Raw genomic sequence first — 23374 nt, forward strand, 5'->3', positions numbered from 1 at the left:
ATTCTGAATTTATTGCAGTCTCTGCAGGCTTTTGTTAGGGATCCCGATGAGAAGTGCATTGCAGTAATCCACTCTGGAGGAGACAAAAGCATGGACTAGCTTTTCAGCATCTGCTAAGCTGAGTGGAATGGAGTTTTGCAATATTTCTGAGATGGTAGAATGAGATTTTGCAGATGTTTTTGATATGGGCTTCGAAAGTGAGTTGTGGGTCAAATCTTACACTAAGATTGTTGACAGTTTTGGATAGGGGAATGTCGTGACTAGAGATATTTATACTGGTTATGGAGGAAGACTGGATTTGATGAGAGGTGCCAATAGGAATTGCCTCAGTTTTGGAGCTGTTTAACTGGAAGTTAGTTGAAACACGGGAAGTTGTGTTTCATCCACACCTTTATCTCCTCCAGACAGGCAGTGAGTTTTGAAGACGGGGATGATGATGTTGATGAAGCTGCGTGTGTTTCAGTTTTCGTTTTCGTACAGTTGTGTGTCATCAGCATAGCAGTGGAATGAGACTCCATAGCGGGTAATGAGATGACCAAGGGGGAGGATGTAAGTGATAAAGAGGATGGGGCCAAGGACTGACCCCTGGGGAACCCCGCAGGTGACTGTGTTGAGGGGACCTTGCACTTCCAAGTGAGATGTACTCTGTTCTGTCAGTAAGGTATGATTTAAACCAAGTAAGAGCAGTGTCAGTGAGTCCGGTGGTTTGATGTAGGTGGTTGAGGAGTATGCCACGATCCAGAGTGTCAAAAGCAGCAGACAGATCGAGAAGTATGAGGAGAGGAGGTGAACCAGCATCAGCTGCCATTTGTAGGTCATTTGTTACTCTAACCAGGGCTGTCTCCGTACTGTGGGCTAATCGGAAGCCAAACTGGAATTTTTTGAAAAGGTTGTTGTGATTGAGGTGTTCCTGGAGGTGGGCAGATACAACTTTTTCCAGTATTTTGGAGAGGAACGGGAGATTTGAAATGGGCCTGTAGTTTGCAAATGCATCTGGATCAAGAGTTGGTTTTTTGAGAAGGGGCCTGATTATGGCTGTTTTTAGGACAGATGGAACATTGCCAGACTGGAGAGAGTGGTTTATTACAGTGGTAATCAAAGGACTTAGCACAGAGGTGTTTGCTTTCACTAGGGCTGTAGGAAAGGGGTCGAGGGCACAGGTAGTGGGTTTCATCCTTTCAATTATCTTCTCAACCTCTTGCTGTGAGATTTCTGGGAAGCAGTGTAGGGGCTCTGAGATTGCAGGATGTGAGTGGACATTCGGGGTGGGCAGTGAAGGATGAAACAATTGAGTTTATCTTTGTTTTGAAAAAGGCCAGGAAATTATTAGTGTTCTTCTGTGGCTTCAGTGAGTGAGGGGGTTTGTGGTTTGAGAAGATGGTTTATGGTGGAGAACAGCTGTTTGGAGTTTCCGGGATTGTTTCTGATGATGTTTGAGTAGAAATTTGTCCGTGCTTCTGTAACTGATTTTGAGTAATCCTTTTGGTGTTCCCGGAAAGCAAACTTGTGGACAGTGAGACTTGTGGTTTAGTATCTCTACTCAATGGCACGTCCAGCTGCCTTCATTTTTCGTAGCTCAGTTGTGTACCAGGGGGCTGATCGAGAAAAGGTGCCTATTCTGGTTATAATGGGAGTGTAGAGATCCAGAATACTCCTGAGAGTGTTAATGTTATAATTAGAGATGAGCGAGTACAGCATTATCTGTATCTGTATCTGTTGAACGATATGAATTATCTGTATCCGTATCCGTACTCGGACTGGGCGGGGCCTAACCCGAAAATGGGCGGGGCCTAACCCGGAAGTAGGAAGGATTTACCCCGTAAATTGTCGGGTTAAGCCTTTCTGCGGTTAAAACAGCATTCCTTCTTAATTCTTATCACTGATGATCATGAGAGAGAGAGGGGAAGTGTGTGTGTGGCTTAATTTGTAATATTAATATTTAGTTATTCAACACAACTAGTCAACGTCAGACACTGAGTGCGTGAAGAGATCCAGCAGACGGTAAAAAAAAACTGATGAGAGAGAGAGAGAGAGAGAGGGAGAGAGGGAGAGAGAGAGGTCAGTGCGTGAAGTAAAAAAAAAAAACTGGTTAGAGCCGACTGAAAAAAAAACTCCGACAGGCAGAGACGCAATGCGAGTCGCATTCTTAAGCACCACGTCTTAACAAGCCCCACGTTTACCTGAACTCTACTAGTTAAGAACAACAAACCGAAGTAAAAAAAAAATAAAGGCGAAGAAATCGTTTAAATTTATCGGGAAAGACCCGCGAACCTGCTGCCTGAGGGAGGGAGAGAGGAGTTCTGTGTGTGAGTGAGCTGAGCGGGACACACATTGACTACCAGGCAATCACAGAACGCAGACACAGACAGCTACCCAATGAGGACTTTAATTCAATCCGAGCACAGATATTGACTCGTATTACTCGTATAATACTCGTACTCGGCAAAAGTGCTTTATCCGTACCGGATACTCGTTTCAGCCGAGTATCCGGCTCATCTCTAGTTATAATCAACTGAGTCCATGGCTATTAGACAATTTACAGAAAGGATATGCTGGAGGTTGGATGTCATAGTGTCTTGGTTGATGTTTTTCAGATTTCTGAAACAGATTTGGCGTTTGGGTTTGATGAGGATGGATGGTGAGGACAACTTCATGGAGATGGTTTTATGTCAGAAACACCCAGATCGTACACCAGAAGGTTGCTTAGATGAACAGAGTTTGTAATGACTAGGTCGAGGGTATGGCCCCTGGTATGAGTGGGGGCTTCAACAAGTTGTGTGAGATTGAAACAGTCTAGTAATTGGAGGAATTCTGCTGCGAAACGGCAGGTGGGCGAGTGTACTTGAATATTCATATCTCCAAGTATGGTGATATTTGTAGACATTGTGCAGAAGGTTGAGAGAAGGTTGGATATTTCTGGGATGAAAGATGAGTTTGGTTTGGGCGGCCGGTAGATCTGAATTATTGTTGTGGAGTGAGGGTGCTTATGGAGGACCAAAAATGACTTAAGTATAAATAAATAAATGAATAAATGTGTAAATAAATACATGACTAAATGTAGAAATAAATAAATGTGTAAATAAATGAATACATGTATGAATGAATAAATACATGAATGTATTAATATAAGTTGATATCTAAACAGAACATAATTAAATAAATAGATTTCTACATTTCTGTATCTACATTTATTTCTACATTTCTGTATTTCTTCATTTATTTATTTCTACATTTCTGTGTCCGTATGTAAATGAGCTTAGGATGGGCCAAACCTCATTCTTGAGCAGGATTGGTCAAGTAGAGGAGCGAGACAGAAGCAATCGATCCTGTATCCTCTAAAAGCTGCTAGCAGCACTCATGGCTTCCAACGGGCGGCCGCTGGCTGATTTGCTGAGAGATGTGGCTAAACAGCTTGAAAACGGTAAGTTTCTTTTCAAACGTTTAGGCAGCATAACAACAACAGCAGTTGTTTAGCTATGTAAATACTGTTGGTCAAGGTGGCAACATAATAACGTTGTATTAAACTAAACCAGGCAGCCATGTGGGGTTCTCCGCTTTTTTTTGTTGCAGCAGCAGCACCCGGAACCGCAAATGCGCCAATTTCACCTCCGCGGCAACATAACATTACACCCAGACACCCAGTGGATGGTAGGTTTCTGCAGGGAACACGTTCCCATGCTATATCCCCTGTGTAGACTAAATGACTATCGCCATGATGAGTGATTTATTTTCTGTGTTGTACTATCTGGACCTTGAGTCTCAAATTGGAGTTTGTTGATGCTCTGCTTCAGATCACATGGGTGTGCTAGGATTTGGTCAGCCAACAAGTTTCTTCTGCAATGCCCATATTCTCTTTACTACTCTTCACTTCATTCTAGCTGAGGTTTCAAGACTGTTTGGTCCGTACAATGGAGGAAGGAGGACAACAAGGAGGCGGTCTGTTGGCACGCCTGCACCACTTTGTTCTTACACCCACTTATTTGGCTGTCTCTAGGATAAAAAAGCAACCATAGTTCCCAACCGATACGCGAAAGACAGACTTGCTGCTGCAGGGCTTGGAGAAAAACGTCTCACATTCCAAGGTATGTCCGGCATCATGATTGAAAGACCTTTTTAGTTACATTTCAAAAACATTAAAGGTTAATAATATATTATTATTACTATCTGCTATTTTTAGGTAGTCACACCAATCCAGATGAATTTATGGAAAATATTTTAGAGGCATTCCCATAACTGGGAGGGGGGGAGGATTTGAGTTGCTCAAAATCTCTGGAACAACACGAAGTCGCCAACTGATCCTCATACCTTGTCCCAATGTTACGTCCCCTGTTCTGTGTATAGGTTTGTGTATGTGTTCTGTGTTGTGTGTGTGTTCATACAGGTGGTACTGATCATCCATGATCTCCATTCATCTTGGCTCCACCCCCGCTAGTTCCCCGGTAGAGGACAACAATGTTTCCACTCATCTCCAATCCCATCATGCCCTTCTGTCAGTATATGTACCTCTGTGTTTGTTTCACCTGTGTGTGTGGCACTCTGGTTGTGTATACGCGAGTGCTGGTGTATGGTAGAGTAATTTGTATTTCTAGTGATTTGGAGTACTGTGTATGCAATTAATAAGTGTTTTTGTTTCTTTGTTATCTTTATTACAGGGGAGGGTGAGGAGTAGTTTAGCCCTGCTGCCCTGAGTTTACATACCTGCACGTAGTGTTACTCCCCTGTCTAACACTAGCTACACCTGGCTGGGCCACCTAATGTAAGTCTTGTTAGGGCGCCTTGGTAGTGTGCCAGTTAGGTTGTGATTTTCGTTGGGAGATAGGACAGGTAAGGGGGTGGGAAGCATTTTGTTCTTTTCTTTTCTTTGGTACCGCCAGCTCTCCTCATTTCCCCTGTTAACAGCGCTACAAATAAAAACAAGCCTGTTTACTTCTACTTCAAGCTCATGTCAAATTCTTGCACCTACAACACCACACCCTGTTTATTGGCCACAGGTCGCCCTCAGGCAGTGGCGTGGATCCCACTCCCCTCCTGGGGAGGCAGAACGTAACACCCAATGAGGGTTACCATGTGAGACATTTGAAAGATCCACAAACTCAGATCGGTCATGCTACAATTTTCATCCGACCACTGCAAAGAAACCTCAATCTTGACCATGTAAGTTCCTAACTTTTAAATTGGGGTTCCAAGAGGAAATTCACATAACTCACATAATTATAGCTTGCATTACATTTTTAAATGATCTTTACAGGAAGCTCAACAAGGAGGCAGTAATGAGTGAGGCGGACCCCTTCAGAAGTGTCTCACATGTGGAGAGGAGTTCCCTTTCACAAGAATCAAGGCTCACAGTGATGAATGCGCGAGGTATTGCTCTACAAAACTAAAACGTTAAATATGTAAGAAATGAGATAAATCGTAAAACAGACATTGAGCATTAGACTTGGAAGTCCTAACAAAAGATATTGGATATCTTCCTAAATATTGGTCTTGAGGGAAGGGTTGTATATGTTAGGATTTATTCTTTTTTTTTAGTGGCAGTCAATCAATCAATGACGTTGGGGTGACCACCACAGAAAGTGCCTCCTGAAGTGAAGGTAGATTGTTTGGCATGTTGACAAGACTACAGAGAGGTGAGACAACCAGGGACAGCAACACAAACCACTCCGTGCCACCTCAGGGACATGTGGCTGCTCCTGAGATAGTTGACCTGGTTCCCACTGAGGAGGGGGGCTTTCCAGGTGTGTTACATCATTTAAACACTCAACAATGTACTGCAATACATTTTTGCTCTCTACATCAATTCATCCCGTATTCATTCGAACAATTTCAAAACTTTTTTTAGATTGGAAAGTTCTTGCAAATCCCAGCAATGCAGCCAAGACCTTCAAAGAAAATATTTTAAGCCAGCATGCAACGGGAAAGTCCTTGTATCTTGCCATGGATCTGAGCGACAGTGTGGAGGACAGGGAAAGGGCTTTGCTTTCTTTTTATAAGATGGCCAATGTTGAGTGGGCTTGCCCCTTGAAATGCAAACTCAAGGGTAAATTTGGTTACACACACAACTAAAGCGTATAATATATTAATATAACTGATGCCAAGACTGTTTTTTTCTGTATTTTTTCAGGAGATCCAGCTATTGGTGATGGCGTCACTCGACATTTCTTTGCAACCATCATGTCCAAACTGCAAAATGGTTTTGAGATTAATTTTGGCACGTGACTATTTTGACTCTTTGACTGATTGCTGGTTGTCAGCTATCAGGTTAATAACGGATCTGTCAACTTACCCAGAACGAAAGTGATTCAGCTGCTTTGATCCTGTATGATAGTTTGAATATATGTTCCTGAAATTCTTTCATTTTTATTTTTCTGTTCTCTTTTGATTAAGTGCCAGGAGGAGCTCTTCTTTTTGAGGGTGAACAAGATCATCTGATTCCCTCCACCTTGCATTACCTTTTGGAGAGTTGTTTTCTTTGTTGTTGCTGGCCGAATGATTGGTCATTCATTCCTTCATGATGGGCCTTGCCTTGGAGGACTGAGCCCAGCTATCCTGCATGTGCTCTTTGGTGGATCCCCAGAAGAAGCGATAATAGATATTAAGGACTGTGCTGACCTTGATATCCGTGAGACAATCAAAGCGGTAATGTACATTTTAATGATACATATTTGGGGCAAGTAATACCTGATGTCAGACAGTTTTCTTGGATATACTGTATAATACAATTACATTGTTGATTTAAGTTAAATGTTTTTTAAGTGAGTAAGTTTAAAAAGTTTCCCAACATGCTAAAAAAGCTAAGAAATTATTTTACATGTGGTTAGAGATCTCCGGGTGTTGACAAGTTGTTCTTTCCCTATTTGTTGTATAAATTCTAAAGTCTTTAGAAATCAGGAATTCTTATGTATTCCAATTGTCATTGTTAGCTGGAGGGTACAGAATAATTGTCATCAGAAGATAAGAACAGTATTAATGACTTTGCACTGTCTTGGGATTTTCCTCAAGTCATATCTGAGAACAGAAGATGGCTGCTGGACAAGCTGATCCTCCATGCAGTGAGTATTCTGATCTCTCCTTCACAGATCATTTAAACCAAACATAACCGTAGAAGTTCTGAATCAAAATGTTGTCTTTTTTGTGCTACACACAGATGTTATTATATCACGCAAATTAGTTGAAGATTAGTATGGCGACTTTGCTTTTTGTAATGCAAATATATATAATATATAATATTTTTCAGGTCCTTGGAAGAACCTCAAGACAGGTTAAACAGCTACGCAGGGGGTTAAAGGAGACACTGATCTGGCCTTTGCTAACTGAGAGGAAAGACACAATTCCCCTCCTTTTTCCAAGAGCATTTATCTACAGTGCACACCACAGGTAAGTGACCCCATGACAAGTCTAAAGCACTCTTCTGAACTCACACAAAGAAATTATATATATATATTTTAAGCATCTCTCAGCATCCTTGGGAATCTCCTCCAGTTCTGGATAGGATGGAATGTGCTCCCCAGACACAAGCTGGATATTAGTGTGGTGGAGAGAAACTTCCCCACTTCCTCCACCTGCTTCCACCAGCTGAAACTTCCAGGACATTACAAGGATTACTGTCACTTTGAAAGAGACATTCTTGCTGCTATTTCTAGCACTGACACTGGGTTTGGGTTGGTCTAAGGACCCTGAAAATAACAGTTACAGTTATCGTGTAGCCTCATACAAGACTGTTACAAAACCATAATGGTTTGTTTAAACTAAAAAATGGGTTCAGGATCGTGTCGTCGCTGTGATGTTGGCAGTCAGGCAGAGTTGGGAGTCAAGTGTCACGCCGAGGTTCCTGGCACTCTGAGTGGCCGTTAACACGGAGTCGCCGAAGTTAACGGTCAGATCCTGAGTGGGCAAGGTTTTTCCAGGGAAGAAAAGTAGTTCGGTCTTGTCGGGGTTGATCTTCAGGTGATGAGCGGACATCCACTGGGAGATGTCAGTCAGACATGCAGAGATCCGTGCCGCCACCTGAGTGTCCGAGTCGGGGAAGGAGAGAATTAGTTGGGTGTCGTCGGCATAGCTGTGATAGGAAAAACCGTGCGAGCGAATGACGGAGCCAAGGGAGTTGGTGTAAATTGAGAAGAGGAGGGGACCCAGGACGGAGCCCTGAGGAACTCCAGTAGTAAGGGGACAAGGTTCCGACACTGATCCTCCCCAAGTTACCCGGTAGGTGGGACCATCAAGGTAGGATGAGAGAAGAGACAGGGCGGATCCTGTGACACCAAGTTCCTGAAGGGCGACGATAAGGATCTGGTGGTGTACTGTGTCGAATTCTGCCGAAAGGTCCAGTAGGATGAGCATGGAGGAGAGCGAGGCGGCTCTAGCAGCGTGGAGTTGCTCCGCGACAGCGAGGAGAGCAGTCTCTGTGGAATTGCCCGCCTTGAAGCCTGACTGGTTGGGGTCAAGGAGGTTGTTACTGTTCAATTTTATCAACATGATTCTGCTCTACCTTGTGATGCTGGAGGATCTTTCTTTCTCTGAGCTCTTCTTTCCCTTTCAGTTAGATCCGTTATCTTCTTCCTCTTGTGGGTCAGGACATCATTAACATAACCCTGACGGAATTTTGACGTGTAGGGTCTCCATCTCTCCGCTGGCTGTATAATCTTTGCTTTTCCGCAGCTTTTAATCGCCATGCCTGACAACAGGAAAAGTACACACACAAATAGACAATAATTCTAACTTATTTGACCTCTTTATGTCTTCTTTCAGCTTGTATGTGGCTCATTTATACAGGGATGTCACTGGTGTTACCAGGAGGAGGAGTAACACCAGTGACAGTAACTCCAATGACAATTTAGAGAAGAAACTACATTTCTTACAAAATGGCTGTCAGGTGTCAGACCACGGCCCTTTCTCAATACCTGAGACGGCGAGAACGGACTTGCGTTCCCGCGAGAATAGACTCGGGAGACAGACTCGGGAGTCCTGACTCGTTGGAACCGCAGCTGACTTGATGACGTCACCACGTCAGCTGGTCTTGCTAATACGTTTTAATTTAGTTTTTGACTTTTTTTTTGATTTTACTATTAACAAGCTGTTGTCTCATTTTCATTTAAAATGAGAAATGGTATATATAATATTGAGCACCATATATAATCAGTCATAAAATAATTAGCTTTATCATTTTAGGAGGAGGAGGTTGGATGCAGTAACAAAAAATAAACTAGTATACTAAAATATTTGAATGCACACACACCTACCGTTTGTCTTGTTACTCAAACATCAAGAGGCTAATAATCAGTGTAGTGGTCCTCGTAAAGCTGCTGACCACACATCAAAGATCTTACAGAGAACTATACAATAATTCATATGTGGAATTATTTTATTCATTATTATTATAATTCAGAGCTTCAGAGTTTCTTTGAAGCTGAAGTTCTGCTGCCAATTTAGAGTCTCGACGACGGTCCCCTCATGTCCTTTAATTACAACATCGTTCAATGCACGTTTTAATGCACAATGCGTTAAAGTAACATTTAAACATGAAGTTATGAATCTAAACTCTGTCCTCTGAAACCACATTAAAACCTATGAAGACTCGTTATAGTACAGTTAAATCTCATGTATAACCGCTACGGACTCGCCGAAACAGGCTGCTTTCCGTGGGCTGAGATGAGCTGTTTATAAACTTCGACATAAAGTTGTTTATTTTCCTCTGTTGTTGTTGCCTGTTGCTGAGGTGAAATGCATTCTGGGATATTTGGCTCTCACAAGAACAGACGAGCCTGCTCCGATGCATGCAATAAATAAGTAACACAAATGGCTTAAAAGCTTCATTCAAAATTCCCATATATATCATGGTATTTTGAAGAAATTAGGTAAGACATCAGACTTACCATTTAGCTATGTCCACCGCACTTCCTGAAACATCCTCTTGATCCAGGAAGGATCTCAAAAAGTGAGGGTATTATATTTATTATTTTTGATGTTCAATGTAACAATAAATTGGAATTAATCCATGTTTTTTTTTAATAAAAAAGGGCTCGACTTCCATGAAAGTCAAAAGTGACAAAGCAATTCCTAGATCTTAGTTTTTTAAATACATTGCCAAAATGTAATGTTAAATATTGGATGAATAAACTTTTTTACCATGCCAAGGACAGTCTTTAATAATTGTACATTTATAATCTATGCTGTTTTTAAGTTGACATCAAGGATTTTGGTGTCTATACAATGACAGCACTTTCAACTTTTTTTGTAGAATGACCCAGATATTAAATACTATGACATTAATCACTAATGATCATGTCATTTTACGGAATGTAGCAATATTGATCACTATACTTTATACATACAATACTATGAGGTTAATCACTATTACTATTTAAACATAGAAGAGGTTCAGCTACATCACCAACTTAATAGTGATGTTTGTGTATTCAACTGTACGAGGACTACAACACTGATTGTTTGAGTAACAAGAAGACGGTAGGTGTGTGTAAAATGTGTTACTATACAGTAAAATATTTACTGTTTAATTGTTACTGTACCCATGGTCCTTCATGAAACCATTATAAAGCTAATGCAGTGTGATGTAATACAACAGCCCTGAATTAAACGTTCACCTCAATATCGTTCAGTGTTTGTTCCATCGAATATGAATAAATATATATGAGTCAATTTCCTCCAATATCTCAAACACCAGACTACATTTGGTGAATTTCAGATTAGGTTTAAAAGGAAACAATCAATACTTTCATGACCATTCCACTTCAGGTTGATAGTACACATCCCCAAAGTGACATTTATGGATAACCAGGACATTCTGATGTTCCATCCCAAAATAAAAGCCTCTCAAAATACCATACATAACACAACTTCCTACAAAATCATTCAAATGGTGTTTTTTGTAAATTGCTCCCTACGCACATAGTTTAATATTCGTTCCGGCAAAATGCAACTTTTCGAGCATAAGGTCTCAAGAGCACACTGCTTGGATTTGAAAGGTTTAATCCCTGGGAGGAGTTCGGTCTTTTACAACTCATAAGAAATTATGAAAACATGCTAAAAAGGCACATCTTTAATGATTACATGCAGCACTTCGAAAATTAGGAAAATATTAGGGGGTATTCAGGGCTTCAATGTTTACACATGCTATAATGCTGGTGAGGGCAGGCCAAGTAATTTAGATGTTATAAATCTGCCAGATTAAGCCACACCCCTTGCAAAGTTAATTAGCCTATATCTTATCAAAACCATTAGCTATGAGCACTATTCTTATATATTAAGGCCACATTGAACCAATAATGATCCACCGAGGGTTTTGTGACAACTCAGCGTTTAGGAGAAATTGCCTAAAATGTGTTTTTCACTAAATTCAAAATGGCGGAAAATCTAGTTAGGCGCATTTGCATACCATGATTTACTTTTTTGTAGTGCATGTCAAAGAGCACCTGTGTGCCAACTTTCAGGTTGATCGGACATCGGGGGCGGAAACTGGCCTAGTGTGGTCTTTTTTAAATCATTGACTTTTTTGTAGAGCACATCCAAGAGCACCTGTGTGCAAAGGATCAAGTCAATCGGTAAAAGCGGGAAAAAAATTCCCCAGAGGGAGCACTTACGGGGGCGCTAGAGAGCACTTTTTTTATCCCATAATTGCGGGACCCCAGAAATATCTAAATCTTTCGCACTTCTGAAGCGCATGCAACAATTTAAAAGTTTTTGAACATGATAAAGTCCCCAAAAGTGCGATTGAAGATGCGAAATAATAAGAATTCGTGCAAACACAATAGGGCTTCGCCCGACTTTCAGTCGGCTCAGGCCCTAATAATTCCTTGAAATACAATAGGTTCATCTACGACTCGTCGTAGCGAGGACGCTAATAATAATTCCTTGAAATTCAATAGGTTCCTCTACGACTAGTCGTAGCGAGGACCCTAATAAAGCCTGTCGCTAATCCGACCCGTGTGTCCTTTGCAGGAACCCCGCTGAGGTAGCTCCATCACGGCTACATTGGCGCATGACTTGGGATGTACCTCAAAGACCAGCTTGATGAGCGCACGGCGCAGTGATCAGACGGAGTCAAACCAAAATTTCATGGGTGCGCTGCAGGCTCAGGCAGACCGACCGACCGACCCGGCACCTCCTGACCGGGGAGGCGCAAACGGCCGCCCTGGGTCTGCCATTCGGGACCAGGCATGTATATGCTGATGTAAAGAGGGCCATCATGGACCGGCTAGGGCTCTCCCCCGAGGACCACAGGAGGCCGTTTCGGGAGGCAAGGGTGTGACTGGGTGACTTTCACCCAGAAGTTCAAAGATGCAGCCAACAGGTGGTCCTTAACAGTCAGGTGAAGGCTGCGGTTAGCTCCCGCCGGGGTTAGCACCCTCTAATCTTGGAGACATATTGGGCAGGGTTTTACAAGTTAGTGGGGCAGTGAGCGGTGGTGTGTTCACGACAGAGGGGATGGTTGCGGTGCTCAGCGGTTGACGCGAGGTTGTCCGACACTGCAGACAAGGAGGGGGAACCGATGGAGCCCCTATGGAGACGATGAGTCATTCACTCATTCGTCTTGCCGGAGAGCGTCGAAGAGTCCATGTAGGAACGCAACAAAGCACGCTGCTTGGTCCCACTGGCTGTCGACGGCCAGAGTGTGGAATTCCACTATGTAATCCGCTACACTGAGAGACCCCTGGCGAAGACGGAACAGCTTCCTGGCCGCCTCTCTCCCGGACACGGGCACCCCAAACATCTTCCTCACCTCCTCCACGTAGGCTTTGTGGCGCTGACACAGCGTAGAACAATGGTCCCAGAACGCGGTAGCCTAAGCGGCTGCATGTCCCGACATATGGAAGATCATGTACGCCAGCCGGGAGACCAAGTGGGAAAGCCTGATGGCTGTAGCTGGAACAGCGGGGAACACTGCGATAAAAACGGCCGACAGGCACTGGCGTCCCCGGAGAAACACTTCGGAAGGCCTAGGTGGCGTTCCCGAGGTGGTCCGTCGGGCAGGTGCAAAGACGCAGGAGCGTCAATACCGGGTATGGAAGGCCCTGCCGCAGGCAAACGGTACCTCTACTCCCGCAACTCATCCATGATGGCCCAGAACGCGTGTTCGTGGAGGTTGAATCGAGCATGATGTCGGAAAAGGGCGTCCCGCCAGTCCTCGGCGTCAAACAGGGTGCTAGCGCTGCTTTGTCGAAAACTGCCAGGGTGCGCTATGGAGACAATTTACAACTTTTGCACCAGGTCTGAGAGGTCATCACCTAGGACACTCACAGAGCTTTTGAGTTTTTGAGTTTGCCAAGGCTCAAAAGATGTGCTTGAACTTTCATGAGAAGAAGATGTCGTCACTGCAACAAAGTTTTTCAAAAACTCCCAATATTCACAGTGACCTATCATCTTGCCTTATTTTGAAATCGATCGGATTCAAACTCTCGGAGGAGTTTGTTCATTTGTAAATTGCAAAAAACAAGCAGAAATACAGAGAATCACTATGGCGCCCCCTAATGTACAAATATTCTGAAAATATTTGGGGATGTTCTAGGACTCAATGTGTCCTAAATATATTGGGCAAGACAGGCCTTTACTTTTAAAGATATAGGCCTTTAACTATTAGGCCACGCCCCTTACAAGATTTATTGGTCCATAACTTTAATGAAAAATAAGCTATTAACAATCCTTTAATAACTTTTGATTGCATTGAGCCATTGATCATTTTCCTGAAGAATTCGTGAAAATCAGACCAAGCGTTTGGGAGGAGTTCGCAAAATTCAAAATGGCAGAAAAATTCGCTAGACGAATTTGCATAACGTGTTTGACTTTTTTGAAGAGCACATCCAAGAGTACCTGGGTGCAAAAGTTCAAGTCAATTGGTGAAACTGGAAAAAAACTCCCCAGAGTAATCACTTCCAGGGGGCGCTAGAGAGCCAATTTTTATCCACAAATGCACGACCCCAATAATATCTAAATGTTTCGCAACTCTGATGCGCATGCAAATGCTCAAGAATTTTGAATATGATAAGGGCCCCAAAAGTGCGATTGAAGTGGTGAAATTATAATAAGAACTCTTCGAAACACAATAGGGCTTCGCCCGACTTTCAGTCAGCTCAGGCCCTAATAATTCTTGGAAACACAATAGGGCTTCGCCCGACTTTCTTCTCATTACCAATGGGAATGATGACTAAATGATAAGAAACCCAGAAGTTTTTAAAGAAACAGTCTGTTTGAACCATGAAAAATATGTTGGAGAGACTGAAAGATCTACCACCTGCTTGAAGATCGGTGTTAACTTTTAAACCCACTTTCATGTGCTTCTACTATGGTAGAAGTACACGAAAAGAAGGTAAGATGGACTTTGTGACTGCTTTAATATGTTAACTATTCTGAGATTCCATAGTGACACAGTGACGTGTCAGTATATTAATGAATGAGTCTGGTGCGAACTCAAACTAATACAGCTTCTTTTGCATGTTTGGTAATCAAGCATTTTTCACACCAAAAGCTTATTTGAGATTTCAGTGGGAAAATGTTTATGTCACAGCAAAACATCCATAAAAATACCATGAAAATTATATTTCTTTCAAAAAGCTTTAGGGTCTGTTCCTTTTTTATATGATTGAATAGATAACAGAAAAATGAGGGAGAGAAAAGATGAACGAAACATAAGGATTCCAGCAAATACTTGTATGCACATTTTTATACACACAGATGTCTTATCAGTAATCCCAATTTCTAACAGCAGCAGCAGCAGGACACCAACCAGCAACAAGCAGCTCTTTGAATGAACTGTGACAAGGTGTTGTTCTTTTCCCCCTCCCTCTGTCTTCTGTCTTCCGGGAACACTAATAGGCTACATGCAGGGTAATGTGACCAATTGAATCATCCTCGCCCCGGAGCTGGAAGCTGAAGATCGGAGGAGCTGATAGCACTGCGCTAAATCTGGCTGCTACACTGAGAAAAATCTCTTTTGGGTGGCACTAGCAGTTTCTGAACGGGATTCCTCTGGGATTTAACATCCCATACTCCAAAGAGCTTGTGGCAGACTGTCCATCTGCCTCGACCCCTTTACCCACTAGGGAGACCCAGGCCAGCTTTTAGGTGAAAAAGGTCAGAGGGCCCTGTTAATCCCACATTGAAGCTCTAGGTGAGTACAAACTCCACCATGTTATGTTAGGCAGAAATAAGGCACTGATACCAAAAGAATGAGCGAACAATCAACTGCAATCTGATCAGTCTTGGGGATCTTTTAAGGAGCCTAAGCAATGTAACTTGTAGGATCCATGGGTTTGTCAGGATTTGGATAGATTTAATTATGTGCAATTTATAGACTTTGTAAACTACAAAGAATGCTGTTAAGAAATAGTTTACCAAGTATTTCAGCCAAAACACTTCTATAACTGATGGTGGTAAACTGGCTGTTGCTAATGCAGTTTTAGATAACAGGCATTGTCACAAGGGCATCTAAAAGTCAAGGCAAACAGAATAATTATTTTTACTTCAATACCACATGATCAGATAGATTTGTTTCCTTTTCAAGACATTGGCAGTTTTTGATGCAAAGCTGTTAACAGGGAATAGAAGAAGTGAACAGCTGTGGACCCAATGTTACATAAACCACTCTGCACCCCTCAGAGTAAGCGACAAAGAGACACTTCCACAAACTTGCTCTCCTACCACCGATAGCTTAGAGTATTCTCCCAGCCGGAGGAACTTTACTATTACAAAGTATTGTTTTACAAAAAAAACTTTTTAGGAATAGTTAAATATCAGTGCATACAGTATGTGAAAGTGATTATCTATTGTCTACTGTCTATTACAGTACTTTTTCTTTTTTTAAAATCATTCATAAACTTAAACTCAAATTTTATTGAAAATAACAATTCAGCAAGATTATATATATATATATATATATATATATATATATATATATATATATATATATATAGAGTCATATTTAGCTTAACATTTTTATTAAAATGTAGAATATAAAATTTATAGAATATAAAATTAATTTAAAAATTGGTTATGGTCAATGTGGAAAGATGGCCTTGGTTTAATATTTAAACAATGTTATCTTTAGTTATCACTAGATTTTTCCCCATACACAAATGGCATTTAGGCCTAATGTTCCCTCAAACAGAAACACACACAACACTATATATACCCTGATCAGTGCTTATATAGAAGCATTGTATTGCATAAAGATCCTGTTTTATGTGCTTATATTCTTACAGCCAGTGTGGTGACAGACTGACACAGAGATATATCTGCAAAATGAAATTCATGTGCTACTTAGCTGCTTAGTTAATAGCAATTATGTTTTTGAAGTTAAAATAATGCTTCCAAATTACATTTAATGAGAAACTAAATGTTGTGGTGACTGACCAGGGACATATCAGCCAGTACAATGACTCCCCAAACAGCACACGTCTTTCTTGCTGACTTTGTTCTCGAGCCACTGCTTGAGGCCAAACTTTTAACCAAATTTAAAACACATTTAACTGACACATAGTACATCATAGTATTGTTTCAGTGTATGTCCCACGCAATAGGTTAGTTGGTTATTTTTTACTAGTTAATAACAACTATTGAAACTAGTGAATTTGTTTTTCCGAAACCCATAACTATTTATTTTTAGATTTTAATTTTGTTTAAACATGCTTTGCAGTAATTGAGGGTGTGTTATCTGCCAGTGATAATCTATGATGTTAATAAAGTACTTCTATAATGTTTAACATCACTCATCTTGCCCATACTATTACGTCTCATAATCTCCCCACTTTTTGTATTTTAAAGCTTTGCAAAGTTTTCAGCAAATGCATTGGAAGAAGTTGCAAGTGCATGATAAATGCATGTGTAATATACTAATGAATATATATTGTAATTGGGGAACAAGCAGAGAGAACCGTAAGCAGTATGTTTAAAGCGCCCTGCAGATGAAAGACGCATTCCTACTCTGCATGTTGCTGTGTTCCTCAAAAAGATTCCCAGCTGGGACCTGCTCTAATCTCCTGGCAACAATATTGACATAGAAATAGAAACTCTGAAGTACAGGGTTCTAGCTGTCTGCCTGTCAAGACTGCCTTTGCATGCATTTAGTGCTTGGCGTTCCTCTACACATAATTTGTTTTAAAAAGTTTAAATTAGAAACATTGATTTTGTAAATACAGCTTAACCTTGGGATTTAAAGGAACAGTTCCACATCATGGGAAATATGACAATTAAATGTGAACTGATTTACGTAGACTTAAAAATGAAAAGATGGATATCAGTTTCTTCTGGTTTCAGGGCTGGTTTCAAGAGCCTAGATCCATTATTAATCCCAAATATGTGTACATTTTTATTAATATGTGAAAGTAATGTAATATAATGTAATCTTTTCGGTACAGTTCCTACCACTTTTGTTTGTGATTAAAGTTAAGACTTGGGAGTCAACTTTGATATTTCTCTGACGTTTTTCCACCTTTGCAAGAACATGCTCAGCATGTTTGATAGCAATCCCTAATGATATTTTAATGATAATTATAGGCTTATTGTCAGCATCTTAATCTAGCATGCCAATGTAGATATTGACATGCATTCTAAGTGATACAAACTTGCGGTTTCTTGTGCAGCTAACTCCAGCTACTCCTTCAATCAATGGCAATAATATTTAATGTTTCCTGGCACTGGACACTAATATTCATATATACTGAGACATATTTAACTATCCTGTCTTTGTTTTTACCTTTTCAATTTAGGGCTTCAGATCCACCTCCAACCATGACAACCAAATCCAACAGTATCAATCTAGATGGAAAGGCTTCCTCCTCCCCTCTCTTATCTTCTCCAACCCGCCAACGCCTGGTCACCAAAGACGGACACTGTGCCCTTCGTCCACCTCTGTGCTCTTCGGGCTCTTGGCGTGGGGCCTTGGGCAGAGCCTGGTTGCTTGCCCTACAGGACCTTTGGGGACTGTTGGTGGGTCTGCGCTGGAGATGGGTCCTTCTGGCCTTCTGCTCTTCCTTCTTGGCCCATTGGCTGCTGTTTGCCTGTATGTGGTACTTGCTGGCCCACCTAAATGGGGACCTGGCTGTGCAGGACCATGACGCCCCCCCACAGGGGCATGTGGTTTGTGTGAAGCACATAACTAGTTTTACTGCTGCTTTTTCCTTCTCCCTGGAAACACAGCTGACCATCGGCTATGGCACAATGTTCCCAAGTGGTGATTGTCCCAGTGCCATAGCACTGCTGGCTGTGCAAATGCTGCTGGGTCTCATGCTGGAAGCGTTCATCACAGGTATGGGTCTTATTTGTAAAACCTTTTCCCAACAAAAGTAAAGGTCATAGTCTCGATCGCATGTTGAATGCACCCATTGGAATCAAAACTGGAACTAAAACTAATAACATATATAAGAGGCCAAAAATAACTTTTGTACAAGAAAATTCTTTACAGGACATTATATTTTAAATGTTGTGGGTTGTTTGGGTTTTTAGTCAGAGTATTTTACCAATTTGTGTTAACCTTTCCATCAATTCTTACATACCAGTTCCTTTATCTATTAAACCCCTTTGCCATTTCTTGACTCATAGCATCGGGAGGATCAAGAAAGGTCTGCCGTTGGGTTAAATATTGGCATATTATTTTGAAAGAGTGTTGTACTATCTGTTGTTAGTACCCTTATAAGTTGATGAAATACTGAGCCACTTTGAATACTTAATTGTTCTAAATCTTTTAATGCAGACGATATGTGACATCTGCTGGGCAACCCATGGAATTGCATATATATGGTAGGATCAAATCAAAGTTTGATTGAACAGTTCTTTTAGAATTAGTCTCAAAGCTTTCACTTTCAATACTTAATAATTAAAAAAAAAAACAGACCACTCGTTATGAAATATTTGTGCAGAGCAAGTTTATTAGATAAAGTATCCCCATTTCCATCAGCTACTACACACTGCTGTATCAGAATTAACACTAGTATAATGTCATATTAAACAATATTAAGCACTGCAATTTCACTTAAGCAGTTTCTAAATGAAGGACTTCCACCTCTAATAAATTGTTTTGACAATATTAAATCATATTCAAATCCCAATTTGGTGTTTATTTTGGCTGTACCTGTGCAACAAAAGCCGCAGGGATGCAGAGCAATCCATTCCCTTTTAAAAAACCTCTTATTTTACTGTTTGACAGTCTGCCGTGCACAGACCTAGTTCTAGCTCTCGTCCGATTCCTGTCCCTCCAACAGGTCCACCAATACGGCCTTGGTCTCCAGTGGTGTCATTGTTAGACCATTTTGATCTCCTACAAATATTAATTAAGTACTTGTCTGACGTTCATGGTTGGAATGAAAAGCCTGTGGCTTTGTAATTATTAAGGACACACTCAAAGGTTGGACTAAAAGTAATACACCATAATGAGGGGAGAAACTCAATGAATACGTTTGTGAAGAACATTTGGTTCTACTATGGTCACAGCCCGAGTTCTTTAGCAAGCAAAATATCATAGTAAAAACATCTCCTGATTATATTAAATTCTCCTATCCTTCAGGTGCATTCGTTGCAAAGATTGCACGTCCCCAGAAGAGAGCAGGAGCTATCGAGTTCAGCCCTCAGGCAGTGGTCGGGCAATACCAGGGGCAGATGTGCCTCATGCTGCGAGCCACCAACATGCTGCAACGACCTCTGGTGGATGTAAAAGTGAGTGGTGTACTCTATAAGGAACATGAAGGTCAGGCTCTGCACCAGACCTCTCTGGACTTCCACTTGGATCAGCTAGGACAGCAGCCATGTCCCTTCTTCATTTTCCCACTCACCTTTTACCACCCCCTGGACCGCCAAAGCCCCCTATATCCCACCCTGTGTGAGGGCACATCCATCCACTTTGAGTTGGTGGTCTTTCTGTCAGCCTTGCAGGAGGGAACTGGTGACTCCTGCCAGAAGAGGACCTCTTACCTGCGCCAAGAAATCCAGTTTGACCGTCGCTTTGTCCCTGCCTTAGGGATGGATGCTCGGGGAAGATACATGGTGAGCAGCCAGCACTTTGACACAACCCACTCAAAGGAGTCTTTGAACAAGGATTGTGTGGTGCAGATAAATGGTGATGGCAGCGACAGAATGGAGTAGGAATGCTTGGTTTGAGTTTCAAAGAAATAACTGGGAATAGTAACAATGGGGTAGATATTTTTGGACGTACTTGATTTTGTTTGAATCTAAATATGTCAAAGATTTAAAATTAAAATATCTATCAGATATAGGTGCTGCTTCAGACTGCTTCAGTTTCTTCCTCCAATCAATTAAGATTAAATATTTATAAGATAATAGTGCAACATTCAGGGTATTACTCCTGTCAATCATCAATGTTGATCATCAACATAAATATCTGTGTTGGTCGGGAGGCCTACCCCGCAGGAGGAAATGCTTCTGGGGAATTTAGTGTGAACAAATTGTTTAATAGTTTTCTTTTCATTGCTCTGAACATTTTTACTATGGAGATGATAACATAATCTTTAGGTCATAAACAACCATCACAGTTTACAGAGCTACTGCAGCTTTGAACTGCTGTACTTAATGTGGTTGTTTGCACATCAACCCCACTACACTAGTGTTTTAAATAATGTGTTTGGATGGCGGCCTATGTTTCTTTATGATTTAATCAGTGGACCTAATTTAAAATTTCAGCATTGCAATAATGTGTGCAATGTTGTCATATCAGATATAGCTGATTGCCAGAACTACAAAATAAAATATGTTTACTTGTAAATTTAATCAAAATTGATTTACATGTCAGTGATCAATTGTTGTTGTGAATGCTGAGTCAAATACTGATGATGTAATAGACCCACAGATATTCATGACCAGCTGGGGGCAGCTTGTGTGCCAGCCTCTATCTGTCATCTTATTTTTCTGCACAAAAGAGCAAGAAAAAACCCCATGTGTTTCTCAACATTTATGACTAGATATATGCAATGATCAACAGATTTTTTAAAGAAAATATTTACAGAGATCTTATAATGAAGTTAATCATGTAGTGAGAGCCTTTCTAAATTGGGAACCACAAATTCAGGTATACAACTTTCAATTATAATACCCGTGGGACGAATACCAACCCATAGGCTCCCAGGTAGTGCAGAAGTATAATAAACGAGATTACAATCTATGTTAGGAGCGATGATGAATGATGGCACTTGACAGAAGAGCTACAATTAGTGATGTCTAACTTCCATAATAACCACTAAATGTCTCACTTCAATGGCTAGTCAGAAAGATATGGGTTGGAAACTAGCCGAGCTGCTCTGACCTTTTTGTATTCTTTGTGTGCTTACATGGATTTACTCAGAGTGCTCTGGTCTTCACACAGTCCAAATATATGCAGGTTAGATGAACTACCAAATTTAATTTGTCAGCAGTGGAGTGCATATGTCAATGAGTTTAAATGAGTGTCTGTCTTTACAAGTTAGCTTTGAGATTGACTGGCACCAATTCCATCAAGTATAGCTAATGGGTGGAGAAAAAAAAATCAATGATTTTAAGTGCCATAATATTATACACATGATCATAGTGTTTTACATTGATGAATGGGTTTTTCTACCTTCTACACAGACCCGGATTTCACTACACTGTGAAAATCATCTTATGGATAATTGAATCACTAATAACATTTCCCTTCAATGTTGTTAACAGTGACGTAAAGGAGTTATGCAGTTCTAAATGCACATTTCCATAGCAAAGTAAACCTAATTGAATCCAGAAGCTGCCTGAAAGACAAGAAAACCTTGAGCGCACAGCTTTGCTTGTGACCCTGTCTGCACAGTAATGCTTACAGTGAAATGCTAACATGCTCACAATGACAATAGCTAAATCTAAATGCCAACCATCTGAACTTAAAGAGTGTGGCAGAGGTGGCACCCTATTAGGAAAGTCAAAACAATGCAAACGCAGGGGCAAAATTTTGTAGTTTTTCAAAATGTCAGGAGGAGGACCCTAAGTAAGAGCACTTACTGAATAAGTGTTAAACAAATGTTCTCAAACAAGTTCACATCCAAATGGGCCTCGATTACACTGCGCCTTGACAGCGTCATCATAGGTTGCCAACTTGAAAAGACCAGGGGTGGAGGACGCAGGTATGGCAAGATAATGAGGGGGACGTGAGATGACAAAAGGGCATTTTTGGTCATATCTCACGAGGGGGCGTCATCCCCCTTAAATTTCTTCATATAAATGGGCCTTTATAATGTGACAGACTGAGGTGAAAGGATAAATAGCATCTTATAAGATGTCCAGACATGTGTTTACCATGTCTACTATCTTCGTCAAGCATTTTGGCATGCCAAAATGTACACATTCCATGTTTATTAGAACAGCTGCGATAGGTGGGAAAAGCATTGGTCATAAAACAGTTGTGAAAAAACTGAAATTTGCCCATATAATGGAGCTTGAGTGAAAGTAAGAAAGTTCCATTGCCTGTGGAACATTAATTTCTATTCAAATAGTTGTTGACATATTTCTGTGGTGAACCAACAAAGAAATTTACTCGACGATCCTATAGTGTTCTCTGGAAATTACCTTCATTCGGGATGTCTATGTAGATTGTCAACATGTCCTTACAATTCCAACAAACCAAAACATTTTTGTAAAACTTCTAAAGCCAATTTTGAAAAAATACATGTCTTAAAATGAGCTATTAAACATTAGAGTGCAGACCTGCATATTGGTGAGAAGTGATTGATAAAATTAAACTGACTGATTATTACATTAATGCCTTTTTTAAATGATTGCCTAAATAATTACATAAAGTGAAAATCAATGTATTATGTTCATTTTGTAAATGTTTCTAGATTTAGCAAAGACATTTAAGTTTGGAAGCAGCCAAAAAGTAGTGAAGGTATGTTTGCATTTGTAGTATTTCCCCTTAAAAAGTCTGTTGATATGAAAAGTGTTATCTACATGGTTGAAAAGAAATCATTTAGTAACATCAGACATGAGAAAGGAAATGTTTAAAAAAGTGATGCTGCAGGATAACATCTTGTACTTCTCATGCTTCAGTGCCTTTTGTACAGTGTACATTCCATGAAATAAATATTTTCTAAACAAACTTGGAAGTGACTTTCATTTAATTTAGCTTCACACAAGCGTCCACAAGGCAGTTGTCTTCTAAATTCAATGATTTATCGACTAAAACATTAAGCCCAGCGCTTCCTCCAGTGTTTACAACTTTGCGGAACGCTGCAGCTTGAGTCCTTACTAGAACCAGGAAAGTGGAATACATCACTCCAGTTCTCCAGTCTTTACACTGGCTTCCTGTCCAACAAAGAATTTACTTCACAGCACTGAATGGTTCAGGGCCAAGATTTCTGTACATTTTAGATCTGCTGATAACTTATGAACGGCAAACAACCCTAAGGTCGTCTGAGACTGG

At 40.9% G+C, this 23374-nt stretch overlaps 1 protein-coding gene and 1 non-coding gene across 2 annotated transcripts; both read left to right on the forward strand.

Annotated features, from left to right (window-relative positions):
- Window positions 1–4004: 4004 nt before the first annotated feature.
- Window positions 4005–6209, forward strand: LOC119218964 (uncharacterized). The gene is made up of 6 exons (XR_009955891.1): window positions 4005–4082; window positions 4992–5154; window positions 5249–5361; window positions 5530–5735; window positions 5840–6037; window positions 6122–6209. It is a non-coding gene; the product is annotated as an uncharacterized LOC119218964 (transcript).
- A 195-nt stretch (window positions 6210–6404) lies between these two features.
- Window positions 6405–23050, forward strand: kcnj13 (potassium inwardly rectifying channel subfamily J member 13). Its single transcript, XM_062561312.1, has 5 exons — window positions 6405–7049; window positions 7235–7374; window positions 14824–15118; window positions 17715–18253; window positions 19508–23050. The coding sequence occupies exons 4-5, from the start codon at window positions 17737–17739 to the stop codon at window positions 20080–20082; spliced, it is 1092 nt and encodes a 363-aa protein (XP_062417296.1). The 5' UTR covers window positions 6405–7049; window positions 7235–7374; window positions 14824–15118; window positions 17715–17736; the 3' UTR covers window positions 20083–23050.
- The last annotated feature ends 324 nt before the right edge of the window (window positions 23051–23374 follow it).

This window comes from Pungitius pungitius, chromosome 3, assembly GCF_949316345.1.
Source record: "Pungitius pungitius chromosome 3, fPunPun2.1, whole genome shotgun sequence".
NCBI classification, from domain to species: Eukaryota; Metazoa; Chordata; class Actinopteri; order Perciformes; family Gasterosteidae; genus Pungitius; species Pungitius pungitius.

Bases quoted from the DNA above. Each gene is read 5' to 3' on its own strand.
- kcnj13 (XM_062561312.1), top strand. From the start codon at position 17,737: ATGACAACCAAATCCAACAGTATCAATCTAGATGGAAAGGCTTCCTCC. The intron at 18,254-19,507 runs GTATGGGTCTTA...CCTATCCTTCAG, and splicing joins GCTGGAAGCGTTCATCACAG to GTGCATTCGTTGCAAAGATT.